Raw genomic sequence first — 19,217 nt, forward strand, 5'->3', positions numbered from 1 at the left:
AACCTTTGGATTTCTTGCCTTAATAGGACTCTTCGTTATTAAACAAACAAGATTGATCAAGTGTTTCCAGTTTTTAGCAATATTTCATTCTGGGGTTGTTTCTTTTGAGCCTTTTTCTAGGGTCTAAAGTGATAAAAAGACAAAAGTACTTTCTTTAGTTGTTTCTGTTGAACAAATTTGATATTCATTTGATGTCCAGGAGAGTGAATTGATGTTTTATTCATTTTTGTAAAGTCAATCACTAATTAGCTCACAGTTCTGAGGATGCAGACCTCGTCGAAGCAGAGGCGTAGCGGCTATGAACCCTCGGACACAGAGACAGACTTCCATGAAAGTCCTTGGCGTGACCTCAATCCACACAATAGAAAATTGGATTTTGAAGAGCCAGGATTAGACTTTGACTTACCAAGAAACATCAGTCCTTTGAAGACCAACCGGAGACACTCCTCGAGGTTTGAACATGTGGACTCCTCTCCGAAAAAGAACTCTTCAGACATCTCAGCTCGGAGGAGACACAGCAGTAAGTCACCTTACAAGCCTAAGAGATCAGAAGATGGTAACAATCTTTATAATGGAAATATCAGTCCTTTGCCAAAACCTCACATGAGAACTTATCATTCTCCTTACAAAGAAGAGCCTAATCTGGATAACAGTGAATTTGTGTATTCATACAGAAGGCAAAATGACAGATCTTTAGTTCAACATCAGTTTGTTGAAGTTGGTATGGCAAGCAGGAAACCAAACTACACGATGAGCAAGAGATCAGTGACTGCCCCAAGACTAAGGCCAAAAGATAAGAACCGAGAGGAGAAGTATGATAAGGTATCGAAACCGGAGAGAACACACTCACCAACAGCTCAAAAGCTAAGAGATCAAGCTCCCCAACCAAAAGTGGGCCCCTCAAGCGGCGAAATCAACGAAAGAGTTGCGTACGCAAGGCTTGCTAGAGATCGAGTGCGTATTGGTCCTGCAATTTATGAGAGTACTGATTCCATTTCACCGGGTGATATCTTCTTTTCTCGCGAGGGGACAGTTCTAGCATTGCCAAAGAATGGTGGTTTGGAGAGCCATTTTAGTCCGAAACCGAAGATACTTTCCGAAAGAGATTCTTCTTCTCAGTTGAGAAGTAGAGCAAATAGTAAAATTGACCCTAGTAAGGAATCATCTAGTGTTGGTTTATCACAAACAGGTACAACTATTAGTTCTTCTGGAAGCAAACTGGGAAGTGGAAGGTTTAGCACTGAAACTAGTAAACTGAGTGATACTAGTACTAGGACAACTGAAAGCATGAGGAAGTTTACAGAAAATAGAAGGAAGAGCCAAAAGGAGACATGGTTTAATTGTATGAAGAAAGGGCCTTGTGGGAGTGCGAAAAAATCGCCCGAGAGAACTGCGAGAATCACCACATTGAATGAAGCATTATTTATTGAAAAAGCCAGGGTGGCTGAAAATCTCAAACAGTTCTGGGCTGATAAGTATCAACCTGGCTCCTTAAATGGATTCACTTGCCATAAACAAGAAGCTCAACTTCTCAAGCAACTTGTATGTGATCTCGACCTCTAGTTAATTTGATTATCTATCTAGTTGCTAATGCATGCTTTTCTCTCAAATGATTTTATGTTTTGTTTTCATTGATATGTTTCCTCAGCAGAGATTATGCATAAGATCACACTTTATTTTTTTTTTTTGGATTTTAGGTATCTGATGACATATGTCCCCATATTTTGCTCAAGGGACCAACTGGTTCAGGAAAAAGAGCTTTAGCAATGGCACTTCTGCGTGAAATATATGGTGATGCAAGTTGGGATGTATGTTCATGTCCACAAGATTGAAATATCATCGAACTTCTATGCCTTATGAGTATAGCTTTAAGATGGACTTCATTTCCTTTTCCTGTTTTGCAGGTATCTTATGATTTGAGATTCTTCCAGATTGAGGTAATATATGTTCTGTACTTTACTTTTCCATTTCCGAGTCAAGAATCCTCAGAAATAAACAAAGCTTTGAATAAAGTCCGTCATAAAAAGGTGTTGATTATGTTGTATACCACTTTTAAAGTCTAGTTATTCATCGGTACCACTATGATGTTAAAATTATGCTTAATTTTTTCACAGAAGTACTATGTTTAAAATTCAACTTTAAAAGTTACTGACAAAGGCTACTTTGACAGGAAAACCAGCGAATGCAAGTGGTTGTCCCAATTAAATCAAGTCCTCACCATTTGGAGCTCAATGTGCACTTAGAATCAAATGCCAGATATGCACTAATGGGTTTAGTCAGGGAAATAACTAAGGACTTTACAAATATTCCTGAAATCAGCACGGCTAATCTCAACCCGAATTATAAAGGTGATCAGATTCGAAAACATTCTTAATTTCCCTTTAGACAGATTTGCCCTTTAGCTCAAAGCTAACATGGTTCTTATCTTCTTAGCTACAGTAATAGTCCTTTATGATGTTGACAAAGCAGCAGATAACATTCAGCATTTGATAAAATGGATTTTGGATTGTTACACCGATGCTTGTAGACTCATACTATGCTGTGAAGATGATTCAGAGATTGTCGAGTCGGTGAAAGACCAGTGCAAAGTTATCGATGTCAATGCTCCTATAACTCATGAGGTAAGCATCATAAAGATTGTTGAATTTCCATACTGTAACACTTGTTCAACTGCTGAAGTGAGCAATATGACTTCAATCCTTTCTTCTATTTAGATCATGGAAGTTCTTATTCAGATAGCGAGAAAGGAAGGATTCGATTTATCCATGGAGTTTGCAGCTAAGATTGCCATTAAATCAAAGCAAAATCTGAGAAAGGCAATCATGGCTCTTGAAGCATGCAAGGCACACAAGTAAGCTTTAAATAGTGAATAAAAAGAAAAGAAAAGAACAAATGTAAACAAATTTTTAAGACCATATTATTATATTTCAATTATTTTGGATGTATTTATTTGTCATGCAGCTATCCTTTTGTGGAGGACCAACCAATTCCACTAGGGTGGGAAGAGGTTCTGGTTGAAATGGCTGCAGAAATCCTAGCCAATCCATCACCTAATACGTAAATACTTAAAACCTTATTCATTGATTTGGTCATGCCAAATTACGGAAATATTATGAGAAAATTTCAGGTTTCACTATTGTTTTTTCCAACTCTATTATTTTTGCCTGCACAATTTTAATGCCACTATGCAGGATACCGAAAGATAACTTGTAGGTTATGAAAGATAGCATGTAGGTTATGAAAGATAACCTGTAAATTGTTAGTGGCATAAGATAAATTTAACAATATTGACAGAAATAAAATAGTATTACTTTATTGATGACATTTTTAAAAATTATCCAAATATTATCTCCTTAATGGAACTATTAATGGTCACAGTTGCTTTGGTAATATCATTATCTAGTGAAACTCGAACTCATTAATAATGTGAGAAATAACCTTGAAAAGTGCCTTTAACAGGTTATTTCTAATAAGGGGAAGGCTTCAAAAGCTTCTAGTTGACTACGTTCACCCCAAACTGATTCTACAGGTATTGCATAAAATCAATCTTTTATAGTTGCTCAACAAAGTAAACTACATTTTTTTTTTCCTTTTTGTTGATAGAGTGGCATTTTTAATGTGCAGAAACTTGTGGAACAGTTCCTAAAGGGAATTGAGGCAAGCATTAAAAGGCAACTTTATTATTGGCATGCTTATTATGTGAGTTGTTCCTTTTTTTTTTTAATAAATATATGCTTATTATTTGAGTTGGCCAAACCGTGAAAGTAACCAAGTGGTTGTTGTTACAGGATAAGAGACTACCAACAGGACCAAGCGCTTTGCTTAAGCTAGAAGGTAAGATAATTATGATCTTGTAATCAAGTCATATCATGATTAATGCGACTCAACTAGCTAGTTAATTAGTTACTTCTAATTAAATGCACAATTTTGTCTGCAGAATTCGTGGCCAAATTCATGAGCATATACAGAAAGAGTTTAAACAATATTCGTCAGTTAATCATGTAGTTTATATTGGGCAGCTTCAAAACTTCACCGTGCGTAGAGGCCTTCATTAAGATTGTGATTCCAAACATTGCTGCTTTATAATGTTCGCTCAGAAAGATTTGTAAGATTAACTCAAGTCTTGCGAAGTTTAAATACAATAAATTCTCTGTTGAGTGACAAAAAATGAATACCGCGTGGTTTTAATGGTTATTTTATTATTTATTTATTAAGGGGTATCGTTACTTAACAGCAAGACATTAATCTGATGGTTATAATAAATTAAACAGTTAATTAAAAAGTTATGATAATTAATAAAATTAACTTATTAAATTTTTATATTTGATAGTTACTACTGATGGAACCATTAAAAACTCCTTAATATATATACTACTCTTACCTAAAAAACTTGTGATTTTAAATACAACGCCATTGTGACTTTTCTCTCGCGCGTAGAACATACAATGTTGTTACTAACATTCTATTGTTTATAAGACGTTGTCGTTTATCACGCTAGCTTTTTCCAGTCATTTTTCCGCAACATCGAATTCTTATGTACTTTTAAAGTTTTGTTGTTCCTCAAATTCTAATATATAAAACATTGGTCTTATGATATATCTTGTTAATAAGATTTTGTTATTTCTGTAAGATGTTTCCCAAAGATGTTGCTTTTGTACTATATCGGCTTTCCACAAGCTTTTGTGAGAGAGACTAGTTTTATTTAGTATACGTTTCTCCAAATTTAGTTAATTTTATGATTATTCTGTGGTGTAGAGAGTTAAAGGGGAGAGATGAAGAAAAAAGAAAAAGTTAGAGAAAATGAATGCGAAACTTATCAAACTTAGTCAAGCAGTGACTCACTTAACAAAATATAGTCAACGGTACAATTGTGTTAGTTAACCTCATAAGAATACACACTAAAGACATATAAGAAGTTCAAGAGAGGGGGGCAAGAAGGGCAAAAAGAAAGTTAACAACAGGCACCTGTTAAAAGATTTGGTAATATATACTACAAAGGCTGCACGTGCAAGCCACTTGCTTGCTTTTGCAGCTCAATCAATGCGATAGGTCATTACAATTTTTATGTAATAAAGACAAATGTAATAAGAAATAAACTATAACAATGTTTTGTGTCAAATTAGGAAGAAACATTCTTAACTTTAATTGCTTTCTATAACTAATATAAAAGAGTGAAACACTTTGCTGTTGTTGATGGTCATTAATTCATTGTACTTATTGTTGAAGAATAAAAAGACAGGTATATAAGGTAGGGAGTCTTAAGAGATTTCTATCAACCTACGTTTAACATTTTATTCAATAATGAATACATATAGTCAAGACTGAATACATATAGTCAAGGCCAAATACATTTAAATATTTGAATTGATAAAAAGTAAAAAGAGCAAAAATCAGTGTAAAGTCCTGATCTAACATTACCTAAATCAGTATTTAGAAGAGAAGGAACTCCTTTTAAGCTAAACAGCCTCAGTTTCCACAAATAAAATTCCTACGCTGCCAAACTAAAATGCAACTTGAAAAAAGGAAACCCAAGTAGAGATCACAAATTGCAAAAGAACAAATGAGAACATACAACATCAAATTGTAGAGAATAAAAAATGATTTCCCAAAAAAATAAATAAATAAATAAAAGATTTATGTTGAAGGTCATTCACTTTCCACTATTTACATCATCAAACTTGTGGACTTTGTTGACGTTTCAAATTCGAGCTTCAGAGGCCTCAAACAATTGACTAATCGTATGCCTATAATCAGCACACGCATAGTCTTGGTTAGAACTTTTAATATTTTAATATGTATACAATGCTCTGTAACGCTGGGTGTAGTAACGAAATTCTGAATAACTGGTATTCCATCCTAAAAGAGGAAAAGCAAATAGTAGGAAATTTGTATTTTTTTTTTTTTTTTTTTGTGATAAGAAACAAAGAGCTTCATTAATACAATAAATTACAAATGAAGTGCTCAGATGGATGAGAAAGCCATCTGAAACACAAAAGCAAAGAAATAACAAGAGGAGAACAAACAAAAAGCTATTGAACTAAATACAAGACAAGTCTAAAAAGACTATCTTAGCACGTCATCTCAGCTTAACAAAATTAAGGATACGGAGAATTGAATAAATGATGGATCTGTTGAAGCCCATGTAGAAGCTACGTATTTTGCCTTCTCAAATAAATCCTCAAATATCATTTCTTTTCCCTTGAAAATACTTTGATTCCTCTCCCACCAAAAAAATAGCTAAAATCATTGAACCTCAGCTGTAATATAAGTATAATAAATGTAGTAACAAAGAAATATAACAATGTACCTCAGTTGTATGTTCCATCAGATCTATTCAAGTGCAAAGTAGAAATTTTTCTGCATTAGTTCCAAAAATCGTTGCTGCTAAATATCCTGATTCATCATGTAACTGTACGTGGATATAGTATCTGCAAAGTAAGGTTGATGACAAAGTTTAAAAAGAACGATTAGAAATGAGGTAAGGGCATAAGCTTGACTCTTAAAAGACAATATACTACTGCAAATTTATGGAATAATGAAAGGGCTCACAATGTTTGACTTACATGATGGGTTTTCTAATCAATGTACTGTTAAGAATTAATAAAAATACGTTATGAAAGATTTTATATCCAATTAATAAAAATGTATTAAAGAATACATCTATAAACAATACTAATCTCCACCAGGCGTGCACTAAAATCTTCTATTGTCGTGCTTAACTTTGATTTATGCCCAGCTTGCCAACATGAGGAACCAAATAAACCACTCCTTTGTACCTGCAGGCAATAAGAAAACTATCCAAATAAGCTCTGCAAGGCTTAGCATCTTTGTATGTTCTTGTATGGCTATATGACCGGATATTAGGAGATAGAGAATCCGGATATTAGGAGAGGATATTTGACTTTGTATTGTTTCCTTATTTACAGATTTTGTTTCTCTGTTTTAGGGATTAGATTAGACCTCACTAAATCTATATAATCCCTATACAATTTCTCTAAAACTATGAAGGAATAAAAGAATTTTTCCATTCTCCATTGCTTACATGGTATCAGAGCCACGGCTCTCTCTTGAAAAATCAGCCTTCCAATCCTTCATCCGTGGCCTTTCAATTCCCTCTTTCTCTATTCTCTTATTTCCGCAATCTAAATGGATTATAGACTAGCAATGACTGGCCAAAAAAGAGACTCCTCTGCAGCGGGTGATAGTCCAAGTGCAGTGAGTTCCAGTGCCTCATCAGAGAATGTGCAATTGGGTTCAAGAGGGCCAGCAGTTAGTGGAGGAGCAAAGAACAGTGCTGACGATTTCTTTAGTTCAAGCATGTCCTTCCAATTGACCAGCCATAAACTAAATGGCCGGAACCAATGTTTTTAAAAGCGCCTGAGGCTTACGCCTCAAGGCCCGCCTTGTGGCGAGGCGCTGAAAAAACGCGTCAAAGCTTATGCTTTGAGGGTAGGGGAATGAGGCTTACGCCTCATTCATGTGAGGCCCATGCCTCAGGGCTACACCTCAAGAGGCGCATGAGGCTAACGCCTCTTACTTTGAGTGTCTTTTTTTTTTAGTTCTTTTAACCTAATTGATGTTGGGACCAAACTTTTAAGGAAGCCAGAGTTGACTAAGAACCAAAGAAAAATCACAGAATTGTTGCCTCCTCCCTTCTATTATATTGTTTCTCTCTCTCCTCTCCCTTTTCTTCACTCAGCCAAATAATGATCAACAATTAGATATCTTCGTTTTTTTTTTTTGAAACAAAGATTCAATATCTTAATCATGGATTTAAAAAGCGCCAGAGCCGCACGCCTTTGAGCGGCGCCTCAGGCGGTTAGTGAGGCATTCGCCTCTCTGAAGGGTCTTCTGGTGGGTTATTTTAACAGGCTGGCCCAAAAGTTTTAAAAAGCCCAAAGTACCCAGGCCCTTAATGACTAAGAAAAAACCCTAATAACAAAAGAAGCAGCCAGCCACTTGCACAGCCGTCTTTCCTCCTTCCTGGCACGGGCAAACACTCTTCTTCTTCTCTTAGTAGTGATGATGATTGATGAGTTGGGAGATTAGGCTTTTAGAAGTGCATTATGAACCTTATGATATTAGGATTTGATAATTATAGTCTTTGTTATGCTTCTAGTAGTGAAATAGACTTCTCTTTATGTGGATGCTTGGTTAAATTTCTTGTTTTTAATGATTTTTAAGTATGGATTTAGTCTTTGTTAGTATTTTTTTTTTCCTAAATTTTTTATAGGCATTTTTTTAGGCTTACGCCTCAAAGCGCCTTGAGGCTCACGCCTCACCTCGTACAGGCAAAACGCCTCAAGGCCCGATTCCGCCTTTTAAAACCTTGGCCGGAACTACTTGGAGTGGACTCAATCGGTGAAGCTTGCTATTGATGGCAAAGGGAAATTCGGCCATTTGACAGGGGAAAACACAAGACCGACTGCAAGTGACCGAAACATGGCAGCGTGGAGATCTGAGAACTCTCGTCACAACTTGGTTGATTAACTCGATGGAACCAGCCATTGGAAAGCCACATATGTTTCTGCCAACAGCCAAGGATGTCTGGGAGGCTGTACGTGAGATGTACTCGGATAATGAGAACTCATCTCAAATTTTCGAGTGGAAGACTAAGCTATGGAAGGCTAAACAAGGAGATAGAAACGTTACAGTGTTCTACAATGAACTTGTAACCTCGTGGCAGGAGTTAGACCTATGCTATGAAAACGAACAGGAGTGCCCAAATGACAGCATCCGGCACAAAAAAAGGGAAGAGAATGATCGTGTTTATGTCTTTCTTACAGAGTTAAATCAAGATTTAGATTAGGTTAGAGGCCGGTTTTTGGGGAGAAAGCCGTCGCCATCCATTCGAGAAGTTTTCTCAGAAGTTAGAAGAGAGGAAAAGAGGCGGATAGTGATGATCGGGAAAAATGAATCGGAGGCAGAAGGTTCTGCACTTATGTCCAAAGGGGCCACGGCTGAAGGAGAGGAAAAGAATAGCAAAACGAAGCCTTGGTGTGATCATTGTAAACAACCATGGCATACTCGGGAGACATGCTGGAAAATCCATGGTAAACCGAACAATTGGAAGAAAAAAACATCTGGAGATAACCGTGCCTCTCAAGCTAATGTTTCTGAATCAAGGACCGAAGCTACCTCTGGAATGCCGTCATTCACAAAGGAACAGATAGAGCAAATCTGTAAACTTCTCCAGTCTCAAAATCTCAATAATTCAAATCCTTCTTGTTCTCTGGTTCAGAAAGGTAATCATCTCATAGCGTCTTGTCTCAGTGTCAATTCAAAATATTCTTGGATAATTGATTCTGGAGCAACGGATCATATGACCGGATCATCATAATTTTTTTCTTCATATAACCCTTGTGTAGGAAATCAAAAGGTCAAAATAGCAGATGGTTCTTTCTCAACAGTAGCCGGGAAAGGATCAATTGTTATTTCTCCTTCTTTGACACTCCATAATGTTCTTCATGTCCCTAAGTTGTCACGTAATTTGTTGTCGATCAGTAAAATAATCGTTGATCAAAAGTGTTAGGCCAATTTTTCCTCTTCCGGTTGTCAATTTCAGGATTTGATCATGGGGAAGACGATTGGCAATGCTAAGCAAGTTGAAGGTCTATATCTCCTTGAAGATGCATACGACTTGAATAGGCAATCCCAGAGAACTTGTCTTAATTCTATTTCAATTCCATTAGCAAAAAGAATCTATCTTGAATCAAATCCAAGTAAGGTGAATCAATGTGAACAAAAAAGAAGCATATAAAACAATGAAATAAGGTGAGTCAAGGCATATTATGAATCTTAGCCAAAAGAAAAAAGGCCAAAACAAAACAAAACAAAAAAATAAAAACAAAAAACAAAAAACAAAAATTTTAGTGCTAAGTTGCAATTAGTACCGGTTATAATACTGTGTTTTTTTTTTATAAGCAACAAAGTGCTTCATTAATATAATATATTACAAATGAAGTTCTCAGATGGATGAGAAAGCCATCTGAAACACAAAAGCAAAGAAATAACAAGAGGAGAACAAACAAAAAGCTATTGCAGTAAATACAAGACAAGTCTAAAAAAGACTATCTTAGCACGTGATGGAACAAAAAGCTATGCTTCATTAACATATTTGCATTAATGAGAAATAAAGTGATGGAAGAATAAGTAGTTTACTTTCAAGGAGACAAATATAGAAAATAAATTACACGGAAATATTACACGATTCTTGTGTTTTTTTCTCCCTCCTTTTTCTTTATATCAATTATTAGTATCCTTATATACATAAGTAAATATAAATTCATATAAGAGAATGGTGAAATTGATATCGAAATTCAAAAGGAGAGGAATATTGATTAGATGCTTAGAGGCAACAACAATGTCGGAGCGATGGGGAAGAGGAATAAGCACACTAAGCCGAAGCAAAGACGCTTTCTTCTTACAATTATCTATCATGTCCTAATGATCAATCTTCCTCTCCCTTGGATTTTCATTCTGATTTCACCTTTCTTGCCTTATATTTTTTATATAAAATGAGTTTTAAGTAGTTTTTCAATCATATAAATGGCAAAATGAAAACTAACAAGAAAATGTAAATGCCACAATGAATGCATTGTAATAACAATGTAAATGCCACAATGAATGCGTTGTAATAACACAAAAATCATAATATATTCGTTGCAATAGCATGAACGCTACTTCTTTTGTTACCACCACTTTGGTTCCACTCTTTTAATTGACGACAGACTCCAATCATCAAATCTTGCACAGGAAACCCTTGGGCTGGAATATGCTTCCGCAGCTCAATCAACACAGAATGCATTTCTTTAGCCTCTTTTCAAATATCCCGCAAATATCAGTAAGATCAAACCAATACGCATTTCAACTAGAGCTGAAGAAGATGAAAATATTCACAACTAAAATAGATATTCTTTCAGTATAGATATTCCAGTTCTTTTAATTATTCTACATTTATAAAACGTTCTTTTAGTTGTTCTAAATTTATAAAAGCGTGAATTCATGCTAGGTTACCTTTCAAAGTTATAATTTTTTCTTTGTTTTTTTACTCTCTCAGAATGGCCAATGGGATCACATAGGAGCTTGTCCAAAACTCCAAATTGTTCTTTCATTTTTTTTTTTTTTTGGTCTTCTTTTCTGAGTGGGGAACCTGGTGGCATAAATCGAGTCCTTTTTTTTTCTTTTTTCCACTTTTCTTTTTGTTGCTCTCTAGTCTCTCAGACCCTTACTCTCTCCTGACTCTCTCTTCTCCTCTTTATTTCCTCGATTCTCCTCTTATGCTCCCAATTCCCCATGTTCTCCAACCTCAAAATTAACCAAGAAAAATGACTTACTGCCATGAGTGCTTTCCATTTATACAACAACAACAACAACAAGCCTTAATCCCAACTTAATTGGGGTCGGCTATAAGTGCTTTCCATTTATATTTTAATAATTCAAGCTATATATCAAAGACAAAACTAAGAAACTCCTCTGGAAGATATTCAAATAGAAAGAAAGATAAAGTAACAGAGTTTGATCACAAAATTACCTAGGTAGAGTCAGCAAACACTGAAGACAAGATGTTGATGGCGGTGAATGAATTTGGATAATCCAGCTCAAATATAATAGAACAATGATCACTGAAACTTTCAACAAATACCAAACAAGAAAACTCATTGAATCAACATTCAACAAGTGAGGAAGATATAAAAACACCCAAAAATTCTTCAAGTACCCAATGCATTCTTGCAGACGAAACATTCAGTATATATACAGATAAACATCTTAAAGTTTTCATCACTTTGATAATATTAATTATTATCAATACTAAATCACTTACTAAGCCATAAAATTAAGGATTCGTCCATTGAATTCTTCATTTATTCATGCTCTTGTTACCATTTTTTTTTTCATTTTATTTCCATTTTCTTTCTGCTTCTACGCAATAAAACAGATTACTCAGCAATCTAAACAGATCATATCAATAAACAATTTAAATCTGCAATGCAATCTAAGGCCATCGTTTGCTTACAGTTCTTCAGGCTGTTGTTTGATTACAAGGAGGAAAGTTGAGAATCAAATTGTGGTAGGAAGAAATCCAACTCCGGAGATGTTCTTGGCCGTAACATATATGTAGTAAGTAGAATACTTTCTCTCTCTCTTTTTTCCCCTTGCTCGTATTTCCTGGGAAAAAGTGGTTGAACATTTTATGTATACGACATGTTAATTGGTAGTCAAGCAGAGGCCAGGACAAAAGAAGCTAAGTGATCAACAAATAAAAACAAAGGAAGCCAAGTAAAAACTAAAGAAGAAGAGGGGCCAATGGGGGGACCTGAGGCGATTGGCCTTTTGAAGCACCGCCAGAATCCACAGCCAGCAACTACTTGATCCTGTCGTCGTCTCATTCGTTCCTCCACACTCAGTTAATTCTTGAATGCAATCTCTCTTTTTTTTTTCTTTTCTATGTCTCCGCACTTGAAACCAGTTTGAAGAAGCGGGACAAAGGAGGATGAGATTTCGATTTCGATTTCGATTTGAGTCAAATAGTAGCTTTAAATTTCAATTTGTTTGATCAATCAATTTCATATCATATCCAAAATTTAACCTTTTCTCAAAATATACAATAGAGGAAAATGAAGAGGACAAAAATGGAACAAAAAGATTAACAAAGCTTCCCCACGAAGCTAGTTAAGGCACTTAGTAATATATATATAACTGCTAGGGAAGGGAGGCATGTGCAAGGCATGTGCTTTTTTTTATGTATTAGGACAAACTTTTCTTTGTTTTTTTTTTTTTTTTGGTAATGAATTTACAAGCCATATTTAAATTAGTTAAAGAGCAGCAACAAAAAATTTTGGGCATGAAATCATTTGAAATAATTTCAAACTCTCGTATTGCAGCTACATATTCAATAATCACATCACACATTGATAATGAGAGATGAAAAATTAATTTTTCCTATTTCATAACAAAATTACTAAAGTTATGAACAAACTAAAAGTACTAGAACCAAACAAAGCTCATAGAACATAGGCGCCCTTTTTTGGCAATATGTACAATATATATGCAATCAAAAATCCATTTACATGACCTGCATTTCTGTGGTAGCTAATGTAGTTGATATCCTACAACAAACAGCAATGTACCTATGTTGCTTATTGGATCTTCAAGGGTAGGAAACGAACCTATTGCTGATTAAAATAGCAATAATTTTCATGAATCTGGATAAAAATTACATTAGCAAAGATAAATGAGGTGGGATTGTCAAAGTTATTTTTACACTTGAGCAAGGAGAACTTACAAAAATTGATCTGATACCCAAAACCCGGAGTTGTATCTGCACTTATAGTTTTTTACATGTCAGAAAATGTAATGCATTATATAACTTTCAAGAAAGGAGACATGACTTATTATGCGGTCAATTATGTAACATCGAATCTAAAATGTCAAATACAAGAGTATATGTGTAATTTTCAGTAACAGAGGATAATTAAGTGGAATGGAACATTAAATGTCAAACATATTGGTCAGTAAACGGTACCTGTACTGAAGTGCCACAGCACAAAAGATCAAAGAAGATTGGACTAAAATTGTATTCGAATAGTTACACATAGGATCCCACATAATCAATCCTACAACAATCTATCTATGTTCCTTATTGAATCTTCAAATAGATTAATTGAACACATACACAGTACTGCAATTTCCAAATAATAGTAATGATGATGATGAAAAGAATGAAATTAAAAAGGATTCTAATTGTGCTTTTTATCACTATACCACATATTTTTCTATTCTTTTTCTCATCGCAATATTACTTTATGTGCATATGTACACTATAGAAAGCCTACACAAATAATACAAAACGCCACAAAGAAAAATTAAATAAAGCTAAATTTAGATGTAACAAGATCAGAAGTTGGATTAGAATTTAATTATCCAAAAGACATTTCTTTCAAAGCATAATCCAATGATAAACCCTTTGATAGTGAATGCAATGTAAAAAATAAAATCTCCACGTCTCTAACCAAAAGCATAGTCAAAAGTAAAACAAATCAACACTCATTGAAACATTTTTAACACACGGTGTACTGTTAAGAATTAATAAAAATACGTTACGAAAGATTTTAATATCCGGTTAATGTATATGATTTGTTGTTATGACTTTTATAGTAGTTAGCTTTTGTTTGCCAACTCATTTCTTTACTTATCGAACAATGAGAAGCAGCATGTTAAAAAAAATGCAAAAACAAGCTAAAAAAATGTATTAAAGAATACATCTATAAACAATACTCATCTCCACTAGGCTTGCACTAAAATCTTCTATCGCCGTGCTTAACTTTGATTTATGCCTAGCTTGCCAACATGAGGAACCAAATAAAACACTCCTTTGTACCTGCAGGCAATAAGAAAACTATCCAAATAAGCTCTTCCAGACTTAGCATCTTTGTATGTTCTTTCTTATTTTCCCCCCTCTTTTTTTTAGGTAAATTCTTTCTTATTTTCCTTCAAAGCAAATGCTAGCTAGTAGGACCTATAGCAGATCAAAGGTATGAGCATGTATAGAATTAACGTCTAATCAAATACAGAATTATAATCAAACTAAACCAAAAACCACAAATATAATTCATTTGTGTACATGACAAGGTTGAGTTATAATTTGAGTTATATTTCACTTGGAGAATGCTGCTTGTGCATCAAGAAGAAACTTATTAGATAAATTTCGTCATACCTGATGTAGGAAATGTAGCAATCCATTAGCAAAATGAACCTATCTTGGAATCAAATCCAAGTAAGGTGAATCAATGTGAACAAAAAAGACGCATATAAAGTAATGAAATAAAATGAGTCACGGCATATTTTGAATCTTAGCCAAAAAAAAAAAAAGCCAAAACCAAACAAAACAAAAAAACCAAAAAAGAACAGTAAAATTTCAGTGCTAAGTTGCAATTAGTACCGGTTGTAATACTTGTGTTTTTTTTTTCCTGAAAAGAAACAACCTTTATTAATAATGAAGAAAAGGAAAGGGAGGAAGAGTTATCCTCCACAAAACCTTACCCCAAAATATAAAAACGATTAAAACAACCTTAAGCAATGATTTAAAAAAGCGATTTTTTTAATCTTTGGATTATCACTTGCAATTACTTCAGGGTTGAACCAGCCATTGTCAACTTGCTTTGCAAACCATGCATAAAAAGAAAAGAAAGCTATGCTTCAACTCACCAACATGTAACAATAGTGTTTTACCTATTCTTATAAGAGGGCAATGAGCTTAAAAACATTAAAAAACATTTGTTCATGGAAAAAATAAGGACTAAAACTAATCCTACAGACAGAGAAAATCCTTTCCGTGTGTAGGATTAAAACTCTCCCCTAAAATTATAGACACAATCCATGGCAAAAAGAAAAAAAAAAAAAAAAAGAATCCTTTTCAGTTTACTCGAAACAAGATGTTCTTTTCCTACGTTGGGATTTTGGCTTGCTAAAGAATTCTCGTTTTTGGCAAGGCAGGTGTATCGAAAAAACTTTGAAGCTCATCAATCTAATAACCAAAAAAATCACTGAATCGCCTATTAGTATAATGAAATCAGTCAGCCTCAAAAAGACTTATTTCTTCTAAAACAGGCCAATGAAGAAAGTAAATAAATCCCACGCACCAAAAGAAAATATAGGCCCTTTTATAATGTCAATTAAGTTTTTTCTTTTTCATTTTAGCAAACCACTCTAAAGATTTGAGTATTGATAGAGTATTGACAGATAATGAAAATAAAGTGTTTGTGATGTTACATCCAATCAGAAACTCAAAAACATGTAAAAAGACGAAATAGTATATTCATGTGTACCTGTTTGTGGCGATTCCGAACATCAGTGTTACCAAACTGATCCAAAATCATCAGTGTGGAAAATACTTTCCCGAGAAACAAACAAATAAGAAAAAACAAAAAAGAAAAGAAAATTAGTCCCAGGACAAGAGTAAAGATCAAAGAAGAAAAGCCTAACCCAGTTCTAGCTGATCAATTGCAACAGGCACAATGCAGAGCAGAGAGCTTCGCTCAAGTAAACGAAAAGGACTGAATCTGAGCAACGGCATCCACGTCAACCTTAAAATTTGAAAATAAAATAAAATAAAATAAAAAATCATAACAATGACCATGGAATTCACATACCAGAAGGCCAATATTTTTTTTTTAAAGGAATTTTGTGTAGAATTGTAAATTAGGGTATAGCATGAAGAATTTGACCTGACAAGAAGAGAAGCAGATAGCTTACCCTACGCTCTCTCCGGCAACTCGTCGTCTTCTTCCTCCGATGACGGTGCATCTCTACTCTACCCAAACGCCGGAGCAGTCCTCCGGTCCTCGTCTTCCTCCTCGGCGGAGCACCGTAGAGTTTAATTTGGAGAGAGAAATGAGAGAGGAAGAATTGACGAAAGAAAAAATAAAAGGAAAAGAAAAAAAAAGGGGGGGGCCTGCGAAACTGGACCTTACGATCCCCAACAGAGTTCATACCTATATCACAAAAACACTCCAATTCAGACCAAAATGTTCTCATAAATGCAATGGTGGAGCGTTCTCCTTGGATCCCCTCTGCTTCCGCGACGGCCGGTGCTTGGCTGCGCTAGGGTTGGGCGAGGCCGGAGACTCTATCGTCGTCTCCCTCAGGAACACGTTTCTTGGCTGCGAAAGCTAGAGAGAGAGAGGAAGAGAGGAGACGGAGAGAGAGAGAGAGAAATTGTGAGGGTTTTTGCATTCGAAATTTAGGACGAAATCGGTGCCTTTCTTGCATTTAACCTCAAATTACCTAAACACCTCTCGGTCAGTTTAAATTTCAACCGACATTTGCTATACTCTCATCCAATAACAATCGCCACGTCATTTTAAGCCGTTACTGCACCATATCCGATGCATGGCTTTTTTTATTTGGCGTGCATGACTTTTTTATGGCCTATTTAAAAGGTGGGTTTAAGTTATTTACGTCAAATTTTTAAAATTTTTGTGAGGAAAAGCATTAATTAATTTTTAAAGTTCAAATTTTTTTATGAAAAAAATTGCATATACTTTACTTGTATTGTTTCACAACCCCGAATTAAATTAGTTCAGGATAGTTTGAATCCATTCTTCAAATCAAATCTTATTTATTTATTAGTTAAATCACGTGTTACGCACGTAGGGAAATTTTTGGAAATTTTTGTGAGAATAGGTATTAATTAATTTTCAAAGTTCAAATTTTTTTATGAAAAAAACTCTATATACTTTGGTCTCGTTTATTTCACCGATTTGAGTTTTTAATTTTCAGTTTTACTACAGTTAAAAACTCTTTACATCTAATTTTTTTATTATAGTTAAAAGTTCTCACATAAAATCACATCTTAGTTTGAATTAAAAACTCGAATCGACAAACTGAACGAGACATTTACTTTTATAATTCCACAACCTAGAATCATATTGGTTCAGGATGGTTTGAACCCATTCTCCAATCCAAATCAACTCTTATTTACTTACTAGTTAAACCATTTGTTATGCACGTAGGGAATAACTTTATAAGATTGATCGCGTGTAAAAACACGTAACTCATTCTCTAAATCAACTCTTATTTACTTACTAGTTGAATATTACATATGTATATACACGTAGGACATGTATGAAAAGAATATTTTAACAGATATATCTGTAATAAAATAAATTAGACAATAAATATGAAAAATAATAGTTGAGAGGACCACATAAAAAAAAAGTTCCAATATGGACATATTTAAGAAAGATTACGACAAGAAGAACAAATTAGAGAAATGGTATCATGAGAAAATAATAGTTGTAAGGGCTGTGTGAAAAAACTATTTAATTTATTTTTATGGTAATCTTTGTTACATTTCCTTATTGAGAAAAAAAGTTTCAGTGAGCCAATTAAAGGAAAAAAAAAATATTTATAAGGGTCCCCTATGATATATTAATAACACATATTAAGCAGGGACACATTTAAAATAAATTAATTTTTTTGGGAGCAAAACGATAGAAAAAATATTTTAAAAAAGCATATAAAAATATTTATAAGGATCAACTATGATATATTAATTACACAAAAATTTAAACGTAGACATATTTAAAATATATTAATTTTTATGGGAGCAAACAGTAAGAAAAAAATATTTCAAAAAGCACATAAAAATTGAATTATAGACAAAGAAAAAAGAAATAATAAGTAGGAACAATTAGAAAGAAATTATTTTAATAGAAGCAAATGGGAAAAAGTTATTCCAGAATGCACATCCTCAAAATATTGAAGTTTGGGAAAAAGGAAAAAAGAAACAAAAAAAAGCAAATGAATAAATACAAGAAAGAGGCAAAAAAAAAAAAAAAAAAAAAAGGATGAAGATGGAAGGGGACGAAATAAAGTTTGACTCTTTTATTTTAAATATGTATATTTAATATATGTATGTACAGATGCATCAATCAAAACATGCATTTTCAACTAAATATTACATATACAGAGAGAAATAAAACATGTATGAAAATTATTTTAGCAGGCAAATTAGATATTAAATAGGTGGTACATATTAAAAATAATACTTGAATTCGAGTGTTGTTGGAACAAATATTTACTCTTTTCCTCTCTGTCTTTCAATGACATTACCTGTCTCAAAAACTTTAAAAATTAATGCCTTGTGTTTAGTTCTACAATCATGATCTAAGTGTATGCAACTCATCTTAAATAATCGCTTAATTAATCTCCACATCCATTCAGAATATAATAATTTATGAAATAACTGATTCTTTTTTCATTTTTTTAATAATAAATGATGGCCTGCAAAATATTCTGATAAGAAGAGTATATTTTCTTATCAACCAACACACGTAAACTAACCTACTAAAATAAATGATGTCCTAATATTACTTTTTCATCCGGAATAAATTACTTCAGAACCCATTCTATAAAAATTGGTGAAACAAATGATAAGTGAAAATCAAAAGGAATAAGATATGCCGCAAAAGATTTGCCACTTATCCCGTAGATTTTCTTGACACCGTACAAGAACTCACACTCCTTTGACTCCTGCAATGCCAGATAATTATATGCATTCAGCATTTTGATGTAACATGTCTCGTTTAATTGCTAGCAATAATAAAATGCTTAAACATTACATGAAAAAAAAAAAGAAAAAAAAAACAATTTTCTAGGAATTATTTTACTGGCTGAGGTCTTAATTTCAAAAGAATTGTACTTCGGTCTCTTTC

The 19,217-nt window shown here is 33.9% G+C and overlaps 2 protein-coding genes and 1 long non-coding RNA gene across 5 annotated transcripts; 2 read left to right on the forward strand and 1 right to left on the reverse strand.

Annotated features, from left to right (window-relative positions):
- Positions 1-264: 264 nt before the first annotated feature.
- On the forward strand, positions 265-4,005 carry LOC21391900. The gene is made up of 10 exons (XM_024172800.1): positions 265-1,542; positions 1,698-1,808; positions 2,171-2,348; positions 2,440-2,621; positions 2,715-2,851; positions 2,962-3,057; positions 3,460-3,529; positions 3,625-3,699; positions 3,789-3,834; positions 3,938-4,005. Exons 1-10 carry the CDS (start codon positions 265-267, stop codon positions 4,003-4,005), a joined length of 2,241 nt encoding a protein of 746 aa, XP_024028568.1.
- A 3,159-nt stretch (positions 4,006-7,164) lies between these two features.
- On the forward strand, positions 7,165-8,809 carry LOC112093751. Its single transcript, XM_024172801.1, has 2 exons — positions 7,165-7,269; positions 8,408-8,809. The coding sequence occupies exons 1-2, from the start codon at positions 7,165-7,167 to the stop codon at positions 8,807-8,809; spliced, it is 507 nt and encodes a 168-aa protein (XP_024028569.1).
- Positions 8,810-10,882: 2,073 nt separating this feature from the next.
- Positions 10,883-13,668, reverse strand: LOC21410757. 3 transcript variants are annotated; one of them, XR_002903189.1, is made up of 4 exons: positions 13,286-13,668; positions 12,317-12,458; positions 12,017-12,168; positions 10,883-11,624 (listed from the first exon to the last, which is right to left on the reverse strand). It is a non-coding gene; the product is annotated as an uncharacterized LOC21410757 (long non-coding RNA). The 3 variants fall into 3 exon arrangements; XR_002903187.1 differs by lacking the exon at positions 13,286-13,668 and having other exon boundaries at positions 12,317-12,794; XR_002903188.1 differs by lacking the exon at positions 13,286-13,668 and having other exon boundaries at positions 10,883-11,630; positions 12,317-12,794.
- Between the last annotated feature and the right edge of the window lie 5,549 nt (positions 13,669-19,217).

Source organism: Morus notabilis, unplaced genomic scaffold (assembly GCF_000414095.1).
Source record: "Morus notabilis unplaced genomic scaffold, ASM41409v2 Scaffold103, whole genome shotgun sequence".
Classification (NCBI taxonomy): Eukaryota; Viridiplantae; Streptophyta; class Magnoliopsida; order Rosales; family Moraceae; genus Morus; species Morus notabilis.